The sequence below is a fragment of the Ochlerotatus camptorhynchus genome, unplaced genomic scaffold (assembly GCF_037179485.1).
Source record: "Ochlerotatus camptorhynchus isolate MF236.1 unplaced genomic scaffold, CSIRO-AGI_Acam_v1.1 ptg000267l, whole genome shotgun sequence".
Lineage (NCBI taxonomy): Eukaryota > Metazoa > Arthropoda > Insecta > Diptera > Culicidae > Ochlerotatus > Ochlerotatus camptorhynchus.
This window is the reverse complement of record NW_027040757.1, coordinates 1,052,363-1,070,949: the sequence shown is the minus strand read 5'-3', so window position 1 is coordinate 1,070,949 and position 18,587 is coordinate 1,052,363. Positions and strand designations below refer to the sequence as shown.

At 40.7% G+C, this 18,587-nt stretch overlaps 2 protein-coding genes across 2 annotated transcripts in view; one reads left to right on the top strand and one right to left on the bottom strand.

The window, feature by feature from the left end:
• The window catches only part of LOC135705434 (eukaryotic translation initiation factor 2-alpha kinase-like), a 39,792-nt gene that overhangs the window by 3,456 nt on the left and 17,749 nt on the right, over nt 1-18,587 (bottom strand). The window lies entirely within an intron of this gene.
• Nucleotides 3,699-17,241, top strand: LOC135705442 (uncharacterized). The gene is made up of 9 exons (XM_065227189.1): nt 3,699-3,768; nt 6,421-6,704; nt 14,993-15,138; nt 15,207-15,297; nt 15,360-15,545; nt 16,297-16,458; nt 16,520-16,637; nt 16,704-16,822; nt 16,987-17,241. Exons 1-9 carry the CDS (start codon nt 3,699-3,701, stop codon nt 17,239-17,241), a joined length of 1,431 nt encoding a protein of 476 aa, XP_065083261.1.

The following is an 18,587-nucleotide window of genomic DNA, read 5'->3' as shown; positions in this document are numbered from 1 at the left end:
AAAGCATGACATTTTTGTCCCCTCGGAATCGCTTGAAAAAATATCCTTCCTACTTATTTAAATTATGTTAACAATACTAAAGTCAACGTTCAGAAAAAGGAAGTAAGATAGTGTTTGAATAATATAAATGGAATGCCAATGCGTCTTTGCGAGCTCAAAGCATCTACCAACGATAATTCAATTCAGGGTGTTTACTCATGTTGCTAAATAAAATTCCAGATTTTTCCAGAAATTCAACAAAAACACCGAAGACACCATATCAAGAAGACTGGCAACTCTTCCATTTTCTCAAACAACCGGTATGAGACAGGCACAATCGCGTTATCTGCCGCTCAAAGGTAAATGCTCCGAACGAATTGGTTCCATCCGTTCCATCCTCAGAAGAAAGGTTTGTGTATTTGCTCATTTTTCTATGCGTTTGCGTCCACCTTCGCTCGAGCGCATCGCTACTGTGTATGTCGCTCGCAAAGTTGCAAGCCTTCTTGATATGCTGTCTTCGGTAAAACACCAAAGGCCCAAACACAATGACAGCGGCAGCGGAAAGCCCGATCTGAGTAAGCCTTCTTGTCGAATTGAAAACTAGTTAGAACCTGAGGGTTAGAATTAAATCGACTTCTGTTAGGCATCTTGTTGTCATTTATGACAACTGTCAAACTTGCCTTTTCCGTTCCGCTTCCGCCCACATTACGTTTGGGCTCTAACCCATGTCCCACAAACGTTTTTACTTATTGTGCATGCGACTGAAAGCTGATGGGACGTTTTCGTTGGTAAAACTTGAATTTCCTATGTCATCAGTGGAGATTTTGACGTCGGAAGTCTCAACTCAGACTCACCAACTTCAGTTGATGCTAAGTTGTTTAACAAATTTGTAGACATATAGAGGAAATGTAGGTAATGTCGGCCTACATGTCCCTAATTTGGGCCCATCGCTAAAAGTCTGCTATTTATCAATTTTATCTAGATGACGCATTCCTAGTTGAACACTCAGTCGGTTAACAACGTCCCGGTCTCAGTCGCGCGGCATCTAGTTTTTTTTCGGTGTTTTTTCCGCCCGAGCGGTTTTTTCACCCCCCCATTGGGTGCCCCAAGTGACCAGTGTGCAACAGAGGAAGTGGAATTCCATGGGCCGAGCCCCTTGGAGTTGCCATCCAGCTTTAGTTCACCCCGGTAATCCATCCGGTCGTCAAGCCATCATCGTGCCGACCCACCAACACCAATCATCACCACCAGCAGCAGCAAACGGACCATCTAGCTGCAACGGCTGATAGGTTGTTTACAACCGGCATAAGTATTAGACAATACATTTTGTAAGTCCATTGCCTCCCTATTGTAGTTTAATTTTGCCTCGTGGCGCGTGACTCTGTCTCTCACCCCTGGTAGGGGAGTATGGGTCATAGTGAGACAACTTTTTGCAAGTAGATATAAGTTTTTTTTGTTTTTTTTTTTTGTTTCGATTTTTTTTTTTCTTTTTGATTTGTTCGTACGTCGGGCAAAAAATTTAATTACTAGTAACTAAAATTAATTAATTAGTGAAGGTTTTAATTTTTTTTCCTTCTTAAGTGGTTGCGCACCGCTTTTGCGCAACACCTATGGCATCTTCCGATGCCTACGTTACGCGAACCAGATACTATGAACCGTCTTCGAAAGGACCATGGGTTGTCTTTTTTCGGCCCAAAAATAAACCTTTGAAAACTCTCGACATAACGAGAGATTTGCTGCGTAAGTATCCGGGAATCTTGGTACATAAGGAGAGATTCAATAAACTGCGTGTAGAAGCACCGACTTATGATGTGGCAAATAAAATTGCTGAACATGAGCTGTTTAGTGTTGAGTACAACATCTACATCCCTTCTCGAGATGTGGAGATAGAAGGTGTGGTCTCCGACGCGAGTCTGAGTGTCGAGGACTTGAAACATGCCTCGGGAACTTTTAAAAACTCGACATTCGCTACCGCGCTAGTGAAGATACTGGATGTAAGGCAACTGCATTCAGCATCTTTGCTAGACGGTAAAAAAGTTTATCAACATTCAGACTCGTTCCGGGTGACTTTCGCAGGTTCAGTTCTCCCAAACTTTGTTAAAATTGATGGTGCTTTTTTTCCGGTGCGGCTGTTTGTACAGAGGGTATATAATTGTACCAACTGCAAAAGGCTGGGACACTCGGCCAGCCATTGCGGCAACAAAACTCGTTGTGGCAAATGTGGTGAAAACCACAAAGAGGATTCTTGCCACAAAGAATCAGTAAAATGCGCTTACTGTGGCGAGAATCCTCACCCCTTGCAGGAGTGCCCGATGTACAAGCAGCACTCCGATAAAGTGCAGCGTTCAATCTCTGGACGCTCCAAGCAGACTTATGCGCAAATGGTGAAGGCTGCATCAGCCGTCCAAGATGCAAACCAATTTTCGATTTTGTCAGCTGAAGAATCGGACTCTGACTCATCGGATGAAGGTGATTCTACGGTGGTACACGCACCTTCAAAAATGGACGGATCCTCAAAAAGAAAATGCCCCTCCCCGAAAGTGCGCCGTAAGAAAACTAAAGTCACCTCCAGACGATTGCCAAATTCCCAGGGTAATGGGGATGAAAAAACAAAACCGAAGGCTCCTGTTGATCCAATCCCTGGATGCAGCAAGAATTTTCCGCCATTGCCCAACAAAGATAAAAAAAATAAAAAAGCTGCTCCTCAAACTTCTCAAAAGAAATCCAAGTCCGAACGAGGTTTGCTAGCTTTTTCGGACATTGTGGAATTCATTTTAAATATGTTCAACATACAAGACCCTCTTAGAAGCTTAGTTTCTGCCTTGCTTCCAACGTTAGAATCATATCTTAAGCAATTGACTGTTTCATGGCCCCTCCTTGCATCAATCATATCTTTCGATGGATAATTCGTCGAACGAGGTTGAAGATATGATCACTGTGCTACAGTGGAACTGCCGTAGTCTAGTGCCTAAACTAGACTCGTTCAAATTTTTACTTCACAATTCTGATTGTGATATATTTGCTCTCTGTGAAACATGGCTTTCTTCCGATAAAGAACTCAACTTCCACGATTTTAACATTATTCGCCTGGATAGAGACGATTCTTATGGAGGAGTACTTTTAGGGATCAAAAAGTGCTACCCTTTCTACAAAATTTCCCTTCCTGCTCTATCAGGCGTCGAAATTGTCGCTTGCCAAATAAATGTGAAGAACAAAGATCTTTGCATAGCTTCAGTATACGTTCCACCAAGAACCTCCATTAGCCGTAGTCAACTCTGGAATCTAGTTTCGATTCTTCCATCCCCAGTATTAATTCTGGGTGATATGAACTCTCATGGTACTGGGTGGGGTGATCTACACACTTAATCTTATATTTTTATCTCGGTAAAACAGATTGCTGAACTAAATCGGTAAAACACGATTTTTGCTGATTTCTCGTTAGAAAACATGTTTTTACTGAATATCGGTATACACAGTTAACGAATTTTGGTTATATGAAAGTATTTACTGAAGTTCGGTAATGTTGTTTACCATGAATTTCGTTAAAATCTTGCTTCACCGACTTCGGTAATATAAAGAGACGAACCTCGGCAATTGAAAATAAGAGTAAATATCTGTCAGTGGTGCACATTCATTGTCAGCCATTTTGTCAGAGAGTTAGTCGTCTGGTGCGTGCTTATAGGCTTGCTTATAGTGCGTTTAATTAAATAAAGTGAGAAATGCAGGAAATATTGCGGCAAATCCATGGTGAAGGAGAAGCTGTAAGCGAAAAACTGCGTCAACTATTCTGTAAGTACTAAATCTTTATTTTTTTCGATTATACAGATAGGAAATGGCTTACGCTGCTTTTTTTGCAAGCAACTAGTTCCGGGGCACGCTGATGGGCTACACCGCCATATAAATTTTCACCTCAAAGAAAATCATTTTAATGCAGACATGATTTCATATGACTGCACTTTTTCAAAGTGTAACATGAGATATGCTCACTTCACATCTCTCAAACGGCACATTATTCAAGAACATCCAGCGATACCAGATGAAATCATTGCTCCCCTGAACGCCCCCCTCAATATTGAGTTCAATCTTCCTTTAAAAAAAGCTAGGTTAGAATCACAGCCAAATCCACCCGTAGAGAATTCCTCAGCAAATAAGGCCCATGAAGAAGATAGTGAAATTTTCATCGAAGACGATATAACTATGGAGCAAATAAAGAGAACTGCTGGTTTAGGAATTTGTCGACTTGCCGGCGATGTTGCCTTACCTCAGACAAAAGTTTCAGAAGTCATAAAATTGTGCGAAAGTTTGATCGCAATGGCAACGGAACGTCTGAAGAATATTACTGTTTCTTTTTTAAAGAAAAAGAATGTACATATTAAGGAGAAAATTGCTGTAGATTTTCTCAACGAATTTCAATTTACTGAATTATTTGTTGACGTAACAACTCATCCGAAACGGATACAATTTTTGGAGAGAACAGTTGTTAGCATTCCGCAGCCCGAAGAGAAAATGCTTGCTTATCGCGAAGATGTGCGCCATGTCCAAGGAGTGCACAAAAAAGTTAGAGTGAATGAAACTTTTTCGTATATTCCTATTATCAAAACTTTGGAGTTAATCTTCAGAAACCCAGCAAACCGTAAATTGTTAGAGGAATCTGAAAATGAGCAGCGAACTATTGGTGGAATAAAAGAATATGGATCTTATTGTACTGGCGAATCATATAAAACGAGTGCCTATTTTCAAGAACATCCAAATTCAATCAGACTGAGTATTTATCAGGACGATTTAGAAGTAGGAAACGCGTTGAGTAGCAGAGCAGGCATCAACAAAGTGTCCTGTTTTGCGTTCAAAGTTCAAAACATTCCGGACAAGTATAATAGCTCTCCAAAAAGCATCTTCCCAACGCTCTACTGTACATCAGTCGATGCGAAGAAGCACGGGTACAACAAAATATTACAACCATTAATTTCCGACTTAAAAAAGCTTGAAAAAGGGGTTACGGTATACTACAATTCAGAAAAGTTTGTCCTCAGAGCTACCTTGGCGGTGTTTTGTGGTGACACGTTAGCTGTTCACGAAGTCTTCAATTTGCTTGGACCGGGGGCCAACTTTTTTTGTAGAATTTGTACGATTTCACGGCCTTTATTCAAAGAAGATCCTCATTTCCAGCATCCCATCCGTACAAAGCAATGGTATGATACTAAGATAACGCAGTTGGAAAACGGGGAAATTTCAACATCAGATTGCGGCCTGCATCCCCAAGGATGCATACTGAATGAATTGGAAAATTTTCATGTCTGTGAAAATTATGCACTGGACGTGATGCACGACATTGCGGAAGGAATTGTACCCTTGACGATACAATTAGTTTTGAGTTTTTACTTCAAAAGCAAAGACATTAAAATCGATGTATCTTACATTAATTACCGCATTAATACATATGCTTATGGATATGTTGACAAGAAAAACAAACCCTCAGCAAACTTCACGGAGGAAATGCTGAACAGACCAAAAGCCTGTAAACTGAAACAGACGGCTACTCAAAATCTTCTACATCTTCGATCATTTCCGTTCCTTTTCGGGCACTTGGTTCCAGCGGATTGCCAGTATATGTCGTTAATCGGACGGATGATTAATATTGTAAGGATTCTGAGCTCCCCAGTCGTGTCGGATTATTTGCTCGCTGAACTAGAAGATCATATAAGCTCATTTCAACATTCATTTTACACGAAATTTGATCAACGAATCAACAAAAGTCATCATCTAGAACATTATCCGTACTGCATTCGAAAGAGCGGCAGCATGAAGCAGTTCAATTGCTTTCCATTTGAACAAAAAAATAAGCCATGCAAAAGTCAGTCTGCTACATGCCGGAATTTTAAGAATATTTGCAAAAGTTTGGCAAAGCGTCAAGGATTTAGCATGGTATTGGACATTATTGACAATCCTTTTACAGAAAAAATTCATTACACAACTGGCAAGTTAATACATCGCAATGAAACTCTCAGCAGCCTTTTTCTACATGAAAGTCAAGAGGAGTTCGTTTTCACAACGAAGATTGTATCGATCAATGGAATCGAATTTCGATCAAATTTGATTGTCTCTATAAAAAATCACAACAACATGTTGTATCCGATATTTGCTGTCATTCGCGAAATAGTTATTGTGAACAATTGCATTAATTTTCTGATGAAAATTTGTGAAACAACTGGGTACAATGATTTCTACGAAGCATATGAAGTGGAGCTTTTGGAGGAAGATAGACTGCTTCAAAATACAGAAATTCATCAACACACCACGTTTGCTTTCTGGACACCGCATAATAGCCAAACCAAATTTATATCCCGTCGTTTCTATTGTCAGGATTACTGAGTATATCTGAGTAATATTGCTTCACAGAAATAGCTGCTCTTACTTTAAATTTATTCATCATTTTCATTCCAGACGACGAAGAAATTAACGAACCTGAATTGTTCATGTCCTTGGACGATTCAGACTTCATACGTCTAAAGTTGTCTACGAAGCTCATCAAAATCATCCTTAAAATTCAAAAATCCACTTCGACTGAACACATAATAGAAGAAGAGTACTTGGAGCACACCGAAGAAGATACAGTTAACACCACTGAAGAGCCAATAGAGTCTGATTCCGATGGAAATAATGGAGATAATGCACCTCAAGGATCTAACAGCGAAACAAACCCTTACACTGGAATCACCATGGAGCAGGTATGATCACATATCCTTTCATTTCGTATATTCACAGTAAAAAGCATTTCCTAATCAAAGCCATCATCAGATAATTTCACTGTTTATTAAAACATTTCATTAAAAAAAATAGCACACTGCACTTAAGTGATATAGTTCACACAATATATCAATCTTTACTAATCTAAAACTTTACCTGAATAAGCACAGTCGAGGGTGTCGTTTTCCATAAGGACATCGAAGGTATCGTAAAATCTGATGAAAATGTTTTCATCAGACCGACGAGCAATCAGCCGTACTTGCCGTTCCGGTCCACACAAAATCAACCTGTGAGATTATTTCGGACCTCTTGAGGGAAAAACAACCGATACAAATTAAATCACTTTATCGATTACAATGCCATTTTGATTCTTTGATGCATAGGCCAACAATAGGTCGTATGAATCAAAGCGTTTACTTTACTTTTCCCGTAAGAAAAGCACGGGAAAGTAAAGTAAACTCTTTTTATTCATACGGCCCAATATTTACATTTTTGTTTTTGAAAAACTGACATTTCTCACGTAACATTTTAAATCTGGCGTTCAGAATCATAAGGGCCAAACTGCGATGATCAATTTTCTAATCGATTTTCTCTTTGATCAATAAATAGGCTGGAGTAACATTTCTCGGTGCGTTTTATGTTGCTTTTGCTTGCTAATACATCTCTTCACTTCACTGTATTATAATAATTTCGTAAAAATTGTTCACTTAACTGTGGTAATGCGAAGAGAAAATCGATGAAGAGAATCGATCATCGCAGTTAGGCCCTTATAATTCTAAACGCTAGAAATGATCCATGCAATCTTCGTTTATCGATTCTTCGACTTTCTTCTTGGTTTACCAGTTTCACCTAAGGCCGTTCGCAATGCTGAGTTTCAAAATTGTTTCAAACTACTCGTCAATTCTATAATTTGAAACTGTCAAAAATAAAACTGCAACACGATCAGCGCAACGCACAGTTCTAAAACATGTTTGTAATCATCAAGTTCCATAAACTTTACTGTTCTCTATTAAGTTCTCCGTTTTTTTTGTGGAGCTCTTCGAAATATCTTCAACACATCCAAAGAAATTTGAAACAGAGTTCCATTCGTGTTTCAAACTCGCTCAGAAATAAAACAGAATAGTCGAGCAGTTGCAAATCTGGTGCAAAATAGTGCTCGAATAATGAAACTGCAACTCAGCATTGCGAGAGGTGCGTTTCTGTTCTAGTTTCAAATTGAAACAGTCCTTATAAAATACAACAGCATTGCGAACGGCCTAAAGCCCTCTAGTTAAAGTATGGACTGTAGAATCAGGATCTAATCATTTATCCTCAGTATCCCTTATCTTTATGCTGCGAGAGAATCGTTGAAGAGACCGAGAGAGAGAGCAACCGAAGACGAATGAACGGCAGCCGAGACGGCAGGACCAAGCAGCGCGCGTTACACGTTCTAGGCGGTACTCGGCAGTTGCGTATGAACCTTTGTGAAAGAAAGTCAAATAAAACTAAAGCTTGAGGTCGAAAATATTTAGTGTAAAGTGATTTCGTAAATTCCGAAAAGAACGTGATAATTCCGCCTCCCTTCCGACCCCCGGCAGATTCTACAATTGGCGCAGCCGGTGCAAAATATGGTGAGTAAAGTGAAAAGAGTTTTTTTGCTTGCCTCGTCGTGGAATATACTTAAAATGCTGCTTCCGTTGCATCTGTGAATTGATTCACAATCCCGGATTTATTATTGGGGTAGGAAAAATCTTTGATAATTTGTGCTCTTGCATTCATTTTATTTGGATGAGGCCGGTAAACCTTTGAAATTCAGAAATTAGAAAGTTAAATTGCGATGTATTTTGGAACAAAATGGCGCCACGAGTGGGAATTGCATGGTAAGCATCGGCAAGAGAAAAGTGGTTAACTGTGTGAGTGGCAATCCTTGTATATGTCGTATCGCACTAACACCCATGTAAGGAGCCTGAGTTGTAGTGCGAGAAGAATGAAAATGTACCAGTGGTAAAGCCGATTGAGGACCACAGCAACGAAAATGAATTGCGAGGCCGACTTGAAAGTCGAAGCGCACAAATTGTGGGCGAGACCAGTTGAAGACTGTAGCGCCACACGAGAAGCGAGTCCGACTGAGAAGTCGAAGCGCATTAATATTTTGGCGAGGCCGGTTGAGGACCGTAGTGCCACAAACACACACACACACCCTCTTTCTCTCTCTCTATCTCTCTCTCTCTTTTTATCTCTCTCTATCTCTTTCTCTCTCTCTCTCTCTCTCTCACACACACACAAAAGCGAGTCCGACTCAAAGTCGAAGCGCACTAATATTAATGGCGAGGCTGGTTGAGGACCATAGCGCCACAAAAAAAAAGCGAGGCCGACTCATAGTCCAAGCGCACAAATACGAATAGCGAGGCCGGCCGAGGACCGTTGTGCCGTAGAAAAGTGAGACAAACTTATAGTCGAAGCGCACTAACACTAATGGCAAAGCCAAAAAAAAAAGCGGGTTTGACTGAAAGTCTGAGCACACCAATACTTTTGGAGAGGCGGGTTGAAGATCGTAGTAGGAAAAGCGAGATCCAATGAAAGCCGAAGCTAAACCAGTTGAGGACTGTAGCATTGAAGAATAAATGAAGTGAGACTTGGCGAAAATTGTGAATTGGTAATGCGGGACCAAGCAATTACCATTATGAGTTTGATTTATTAATTGTATATCTAGACAGTGTTGAAGCACATGTTATCACACATAAAGTGTATGTCTATTTTTTTAACTTATCCGAACTATATATCGAAAAATTGCCATGCATCGTGAGACAAATATCGATTATTGTGATCTGATTGATTGTAATAAAGGAGGAAAATATTATATTATTTTGCAGATGGATGCTGAGAAACAGTGGCCACTAGAATCGTTCAACGATTCAGTTGATGCTTCTGATTTACGTCGAGAGTGGGAGGAATGGCTGAGGGCATTTGAACTCATCCTGGAGTTGAAAGATATTGATTCCCAACATGAGAAGCTGGTGTTAATGCTTGCCCGAGGTGGACGAGGTCTCCAAAGAATTTACTACAATTTGAGACCAGTGGCGGATGAGATCCACCCAGAACCGGTAAAAATTCCGCTAGTGCCGCAGGAGATACCCGAATACGACAACGCTATTAAGCGCTTGAATAACTTCTTCGTCGGAAAGCGTAACGAACGTGTTGAGCTTGAAGTGTTTCGTTCGTTGAAACAAACAGCTGATGAACCGTTCAACCAATTTATTTTGAAACTGAGAACGCAAGCAGCCAGATGCGATTTTCAGAACCGTGAAGAGAAGGAAATTTTGCAGCAGGTGACTATGGGAGCGCGAGACGAACGTGTTCGAGACAAAGGTCTCGAAAATGTCATGAACCTAGATGAACTCACAAACTACGCGGTCAATCGAGAGATTCTAACCAAGCAGAAAGGAAAGCTACACCCTTTTGGAATCGACTCCAATGCTACCTCGATTGCTTATGTGAAGCAGGAGGCAAGCACTAGTGGAAGGTCCACGTTCTACAGTGGAAGATCATTGATGAAGAATAGGCGTCCAGGTATCGAGTGCGACCGATGTGGATCATGGAAACACCGTAAGGACTCCCGTGATTGCTTTGCACGTAATGCGCGGTGCAACATTTGTGGTCGTATTGGCCACTTCGCAAGGAAATGTCAAACGTCGGGTCAAGTTAACCGGAGTGGACCGATCAAACCTCGTTCTTGGAAGCGCTCATCGGAGGCAAATTCCATCCGAGAGGAAGCTCACCCTAAGGAGGAACGGATTCGCTATGCTGGATCGGATGATACACGTGAGGTAAAATAACTTTGATTTCTTTATTTCCTTTGATTTTTTGAAACACTGAAGTACTGTTGATAAAACGAGGTCTCGTAGAATCTAAGGGGGATTACATCAACATGTAAATGTTTATTCAATAATAAAAAGTAAGAAAATGTTGTGATTGTTTCATTGTTCGTTAATAGGCCGACATTAGCAACAGTGGGGTGATTACTTGCAAGATCGATTGTCATCCGGTAGAATTTTTAATAGACTCCGGGGCAGCGATTAACACGGTTACCGACCAGGTTTGGAAAACGCTTGCCAAGAATGAAACCGCACTTTACAAAAAAAAGTTTAATTGCGACAGGCGTGTTTCCGCATATGCTAGTCAAGAACCACTTGAAGTCTTGATGATCTTTGAGGCATGGATATCGGTGAATGACACCAAGCCTAAAGCATACGCAGAGTTCTTTGTTATTCAGGGAGCAAGGAAGTCGCTGTTGAGTAAAAGAACAGCTGAAGACCTTAAGGTTCTGAAGGTTGGGCTCGGTGTTAATAACATCGACCTAAAAAGCGAAGCTTTCCCAAAATTTCCAAACACCCTAATAAAGTTGTCAATCGACAAAACTGTCCCTCCTAAGAAACTGGCATATTTGAGAATTCCAACCGCTATGGAGGAGAAAGTTGATATGAAAATTCAGCAAATGTTAAATAATGATGTAATTGAGCCAGCCGTTGGCCCACCTGAATGGATATCTCCAATGGTAGTCGTGCCTAAAGGAAAGGACGACATAAGGTTGTGCATCAATATGAAGTATCCTAACCAGGCAATACAACGTGAACACTACCCACTTCCTATGATTGACACGCTTTTGAATAAGCTGAGGGGTTCCACATGTTTTTCGAAGCTGGACATTACGTCCGCGTTCCATCACATAGAACTGCACCCAGAATCCCGAGGGATCACAACCTTCATGACGAGTAGAGGCTTGATGAGGTTCAAGAGACTGATGTTCGGCATCAATTGTGCGCCTGAAATTTTTCAGCGTATTATGTGCGACATGTTGGCAGGTGTGGAAGGTGTTATTGTGTACATCGATGACATAGTGGTGGCAGGGGAAACCAAGGAGCAACATGATGCTAGGTTGGAGGAAGTATTATCGATCCTTCGGAAAAACAACGCAACACTCAATAAGGAGAAGTGTTCAATCGGCGTAAAGCAGCTTGAGATCTTGGGATACAACGTCAGTGCAGCTGGGATAAGCCCATCGGATGATAAGATTTCAGCTATTCAGGGTTTCAGACAACCAGAAACAAGAGAAGAAGTTCGTAGTTTCTTGGGTCTCATTAACTTTGTCGGACAGTTCATTCCTCATCTGTCTACCAGAACAGAACCTTTGCGGCAGTTCATGCGAGGGGATGTAGATAATTTCGGCGAGGACCAACAAAGAGCGTTTGATGACCTCCGAAACGAATTGTCGGGCACTGTTCACAGATTAGGATTTTTCGATCCAAAAGACGAAACCGAACTATACGTTGATGCGTCCCCAGTAGGCCTGGGTGCCGTTCTCACTCAAAGAGACAGCTTCAACACGCCGCGAATAATAAGTTTTGCATCGAAGGGTTTAACGAAAGCGGAAAGAATCTATCCCCAAACACAGCGTGAAGCTCTTGCAGTCGTCTGGGCTGTGGAGAAATTTTACCCCTACTTGTTTGGCACGGAATTCACTATATATACCGATCACAAGACTCTGGAATACATTTATGGTGGTAAACATCGGGATAGCAAGCGTGCTTGCTCTAGAGCAGAAGGCTGGGCGTTACGCTTGCAACCGTATAATTTCCGTATAAAACACATTCCAGGCTCAAGCAATATTTCAGATATACTGTCACGACTTTGCCCACAGTCTGAATCCGAGAAACCCTTTGACGATGAATCTGAGCATTATCTGTGTGCTATTGAAGATAGCTTAGCAGCTATCACCCTAAATGAAATTCGAAATGAAACAGCTAACGATGAAGCCTTAAGCGCCGTCATTGAAGCAATCCAAAGCCAGCTCTGGCCACCAAACCTTTTTCATTATCAGTCTTTCTCCAAGGAGCTTGGAGTAATCGATAGTGTGGTAGTTCGAGATGACCGGATTGTACTCCCAGCTAAACTACGAGCTAGAGCATTGGATATCGCTCATCGAGGGCACCCAGGAGTGGTGAGCATGCGTCGAAACCTCCGTGAAAAAGTGTGGTGGCCTTACATGGACCGTGACGTTGGTGATCGAATCCAGGAATGCGCTGGATGCGCAGCGGTGAGTACCTATGGTCCTGCAGAACCGATGATAAGGAAAGAAATGCCAGAACGAGCGTGGCAAGAAATAGCAGTCGATTTTTTCTCTGCGAAGGAATGCGCTACCTTCCTTGTGGTGGTTGACTATTACAGCCGTTTTTTGAAGGTCATCGAGATGAAAGGTACCACAGCATCTAAAACTATCGATGCCCTTGAATCCGTTTTCATGGAACAAACATATCCAGAGACAATCCGCAGCGACAACGGTCCACCGTTCTCAAGTGAGGAATTTTCAAGCTATTGTGTTCGAAGAAATATCCGGTTGATCCGCACCATTCCCTACTGGCCGCAAATGAATGGGCTCGTTGAAAGGCAAAACCAGGGTATTTTGAGAGCACTTCGAATTGCCAAAGCGGTGAATGCAGACTGGCGTGGCGCAGTCAAAGACTACGTACATATGTATAACACGACACCCCATACGATGACCGGCAAGGCTCCACTGGAATTGCTGACGGGAAGACCAGTAAAAGATCTCTTGCCATCTTTGAGAACCGAGCCCTATTGGAACCGCGATGCTGATGTGCGGGACAACGACACTATTAAGAAGATGAAAGGAAAGATTTACGCCGATAACCGCCGGCATTCGAAACCGGCTGAAATCGTCGAGGGCGATACTGTAATGTTGAAAAACTATGAGACTGGAAAGTTGGAACCCAACTTCAGACTTGAGAAGTTCAAGGTTGTTAGAAAGAATGGTAGCGATACAATTGTGGTGAATGAGGAGGGCGTACGGTACCGACGTCCCGTTTCTCACTTAAGGAAATGGCACAGCACTTCCTCGAAAACCGTTCAAAGTTCTTCTGCGGGAGATGAAGCATCCAAAGCAGAGAAGCAAAAATCTAAAAGTGAACTTCCGGAATCATATGCCGCCAATGCGAGAGAAGAGGAAATGGCACAGGATAACGAAACAAAAGAAGAATTGACATCTAAGCGTCCGAAAAGGGCACGAAAGTTGCCAGCCAGATACGATTAGAGGGTAACCTATTTTTTTATCTCTTTGTATTACTTTTGTTTATTTTGTATTTGTTTTCTTTAATTTTTTTTTTCTTCCAGAGCAGAAAAGGGATTGTAGAATCAGGATCTAATCATTTATCCTCAGTATCCCTTATCTTTATGCTGCGAGAGAATCGTTGAAGAGACCGAGAGAGAGAGCAACCGAAGACGAATGAACGGCAGCCGAGACGGCAGGACCAAGCAGCGCGCGTTACACGTTCTAGGCGGTACTCGGCAGTTGCGTATGAACCTTTGTGAAAGAAAGTCAAATAAAACTAAAGCTTGAGGTCGAAAATATTTAGTGTAAAGTGATTTCGTAAATTCCGAAAAGAACGTGATAATTCCGCCTCCCTTCCGACCCCCGGCAGATTCTACATGGACGACTGTCAAAAGTTGTTCCAATCGAACCGTCAAAATGCACTGCTTTGCTCGATTGGAACAACTTTTTTTCAGTTTTGTGGTGACAGTCGTCCACACTTTTGCTAGAGTGCTTTAGTTTTACCTAAAGCCGTCTAGTAGAGTGCTTTAAGGTTTTACCACGTCCCACTTCGAGCTCCAGGTCAACGTGGTTCTTCTTTGTGTTAGTAACGAAAACAATGAAAACATTGCTAAGTAGCCTCTAGACGAACATTTCAAAAGGTCCTATCTGATTTTGTAAACAAACCGATGTCAGAACAAATTTTGTAGTAGCGTTATTCGTGAAAGAAAAAATCGATGAAGAAAATCTATCAACACTGACAGGCCATTTTCGCGTGTTCCGCGTGATTTGTTTTCTGAAAGCAACACTGAAATTACACAGTACTCATAAATGTGTATCATGTCATCTAAATTGAAATATTGAAGCGTATAAACAGTCGTCCGAATTAATTTAAAATTAAGCAGAAATTATCTCGTTTTTGTTAAAAGACTACTCAAAAATGTGTACACGGTGCACAACATTGGGTACTTATGATGTTTTTGAATCAAGCACACCCAATTTTCGAGTAAAATTAAAATTCATTTTTGAAAATCTCCATTATTGTTGGAAAAATAAATGAAATTTTACTCAATTTTTAATTGATCTCCATGAACGTGAGCAAATGAAAGACGTCAAAAATTATATTGTTTATATTATAAAATGAAAGTTTTCAAAATCAGTTCTTCATACGTTTCGTTATTTTACTAGGACATTGATATTAACATTATTTTGGAGAGGTCAGCCGAAGGAAGAGCTTTGATGCAAATTCTCCAAGAGAACAAAAAACCCAATGACAAAACAATAAAACGAATAACACACCTACTTTGCGGATTTTTGAAGTCTAACTACGGAGTGTAAGTACATCATAATAACAATTATCATCGCATGGAACATTTCAATCGATTTTTAATTTTCGTTCTAGGCGTGCCTCTACATTTTACAAGAATATTGTTGCAAAGTCATTGGTTCAATCGTATCCCATTTTGGCTTCGTCAGTTTCGGACGTACCACATGTAATTTTTAAGAGTTACTATAATTTTGAAGAGGCAACTAAAACCGTTGAATACTATTTTAGGCATTGTGGTTTTATATTAACGGACGTGGTGATGGAAAACATGCTGGTAAAATTCACTACCATTTGGAGTACCTAGCGAAGCGAGCTGAAGCGCGGGTGTTCCGCAGAAGGTTAACCAAAGTCGACGAAGGGATGCATGTCAATCTTCCAGTTGTTCAAGTGCCAGAAATTGATCTTTTTGCTATGGTAAGTGATTTATTTTATTGACAAGTTTTATCAACGATAAGTTCTAGATAGACCTGGAAGAAGGGCGTAGCTGGCTTTGTAAACTATGACTTCTTTCAAAGATTTCTGGGAATTCATAACACATCCACGGACACCAACACAACCATTGTGTAGGAGAAGTCGTCCCTACCTGATCTGCGTGGCTGAGTTTTGAATTCTCAGAAATTTTCGTGAGAAGCTATTACATATTTACAAAAACATTTACGCCCTTATTTCAGCTCAATCGAGGACTTTGATTAGATAGTAAAATCTAGATTGAGCTAGAAATAGGGTCTAATTCAGAGAAATATATAAAAAGAGGAAAGTTTCCCACCCATTGATGTTGATGGTATGCGTGGGCGATCTTCGGTTGGCGAGAAAAGGACCTGTAAAGGTTTGTTTACAAAAAGCTTGTATTAAAGAACAACATGTGAAAAGGGCATACAAGTTTTTTGTAAACAATTCTTCTTATGCCCTATTCTCGTCACCCACATGAAACCCACGCAAACCATCAACATCAACGGGTAGAGAAAATTTTCCCCGAACCGATGATGTTGGTTTACGTGGGCAACCTTCGGTTGGTGAGAAAAAGGCCTACAAAGGTTTGTGTATAAAAAGCTTGTATGCTCCTTTCACTTTCGAACTTGTAGATTTGATTACTGTATTACACTGCTCGAAAACAAAAAATATTAGAATATTAACCATTAAAATTCGGTAATTTTGATTGTTTCAGGTGGAAGAACTTAAATTTATTGTCCCGATTTCCGAAAACAGAAGCAGGATTAACCAGTTATGGACATCTACATTCGAGTATCGGTCACAGTATCGTGAAAATCATGACTTCCACTCTTTTCTCGAAGAATTTCCCGTTAGTTCGGCATTCGAGGGTGAATTAGTAAGTATGACCACTTAATGTACTAAAACGTCAGTATAAATAGTAGCAATATTTGTTATAGGTTGAATATGATTTCAAAAGAATGCGAAACCAAACCGTGGATTTTGCAGAACAATGGAATGTCTGGCAAGCAAAAGTGCTTAAAACCTACCAACACTTGTTCAGGGAAATATCTAACGGTAATGTCGAGGGTAATATTGTACCAATTTTCATAAAATCTTATTTAACATAATTTTGTACTACAGATTTCTTGAGAGCGCTAGCTATTATCCGAGCTAAAAACCCTACTCGAGGCTCAAAACGTGTGCGCGACGAAGATTCTGCCAAGGACAACCCATTGAAGGGACTACTCAATTGGATTAAGGTAAATAGCAATAGACAATTAAAAGAAACTGCCTTTCTATTCATCCCGCCTACTTTTTTTCACAATAGACCCACTTTTTCTTTTATGCATCTGTAGACCTGAACAATTCCCCTGATTAAAATAAGTTGGTTTCTCAATTATAATGTTTATTTTTTGTATTTCAGTTGGATGACCCACTACCCATCGACTACAATGTTCCTATTATAATTGTAAGAGGTAGTCCCATGACCGAGGGAGAATGCTTTATTTCATGGAAAAGTATCAATATACCGCTAGGTGGTAACATCGTCCATGCATTCAGCGTGTTTTGCAAGGCTTTCGACGTATTCGGAACGGCATGTGCACCGAGTGATAAACAGTTTTTTTATATTTTTCAGAGCAATTATTTTCTCTGTAGACAATATTTCTACGACTGGTGAAAAATTTGTTAGATCACTCGAAGAGTGAGTAATAATGTGTTGTTGCGCGAATAAATGGAATAAAAACTTGTTTACAGAATTTCCACTAATTTGGTATTATTATTAATGCTATTCTGAATAATCAAATTAATTTAAGTTGAAATTTCGACGATAGTCGGCAAACGCAAAATCATTCCTGGAACGGTTTGCCGAAGGATTGGTAAAAGATTTATTCTTGTTTTGAGGTATTTCGGTAAAATAAAAGCTGAACGCTCGGTATACAAATACCGATGTTCTCGGCAAAATTTGACAGTCGAATAAAACTGATAATTACCAAGCGTTCGGTATTCTATACTTTTACCGAAATTTTTAACGAAATTTCGGCTGTTGGATTCTCGGCAATTTATTTTGCCGGCCTCGGTGAAATAAACTAAGTGTGTATATGACGACAATAGAGCGGCTATTTTTTACGATTTATGTGACGATTTCAATTTGACTATTTTGAACACTGGTGAAGCGACACGTATAGCAAAACCTCCGGCTCGAGAAAGCCGACTCGACCTATCTTTGTGTTCAAGATCGCTATCATTGGATTGTCAGTGGAAGGTTATCAATGATCCCCATGGTAGCGATCATTTGCCAATCATCATTTCAATAAAGTGTGGCCCTCACTCTGCAGAACCATCTCGGGTTCCATTTGATCTTACAAGGAACATCGACTGGCAGAAATATGCAACGGCGGTGACAATCGGTGTCGAATCAATAGATGCGCTTCCACCATTGGAAGAATATCGATTCCTAGCCGATTTGATTTACAAAAGCTCACTGGAAGCACAAAAAAGAAAAGTTCCAAGTGCACCCTTTAAAAGGAGACCAGCCACATCTGGTTGGGACGAAGAATGCACAAAATTGTATGTAGAAAAATCTGATGCTTTCAAAGCTTTTCGTAGACACAAAACCTCCACTTACTTCGAGGAATATTCAAAGCTTGAGACAAAGCTGAAACAATTAATCAAAGCAAAAAAACGCGGTTATTGGCGCAATTTCGTCGAGGGACTCTCACGAGAAACCTCAATGAACACCTTGTGGAGGGTGGCTCGCAACATGCGTAACCGCTCATCTTTCAATGAGAGTGAAGAATACTCCAACCGATGGATATTCGATTTCGCTAAAAAGGTCTGTCCGGACTCAGTTCCAGCACAAAATATTCTTCGAGAAGCGTCTCCTAGCGGCGGCTCTCTGGATAGACCATTCACAATGCTGGATTTCTCTATGGCTCTTCTTTCATCGAACAACTCCTCACCGGGAAGCGATATGATTAAATTCAATCTTCTGAAAAATCTCCCAGATATCGCTAAAAGACGCTT

Bases quoted from the DNA above. Each gene is read 5' to 3' on its own strand.
- LOC135705442 (XM_065227189.1), top strand. From the start codon at position 3,699: ATGCAGGAAATATTGCGGCAAATCCATGGTGAAGGAGAAGCTGTAAGC. The intron at 16,459-16,519 runs GTAAGTATGACC...TATTTGTTATAG, and splicing joins CGGCATTCGAGGGTGAATTA to GTTGAATATGATTTCAAAAG. The intron at 16,638-16,703 runs GTAATGTCGAGG...TTTGTACTACAG, and splicing joins GTTCAGGGAAATATCTAACG to ATTTCTTGAGAGCGCTAGCT.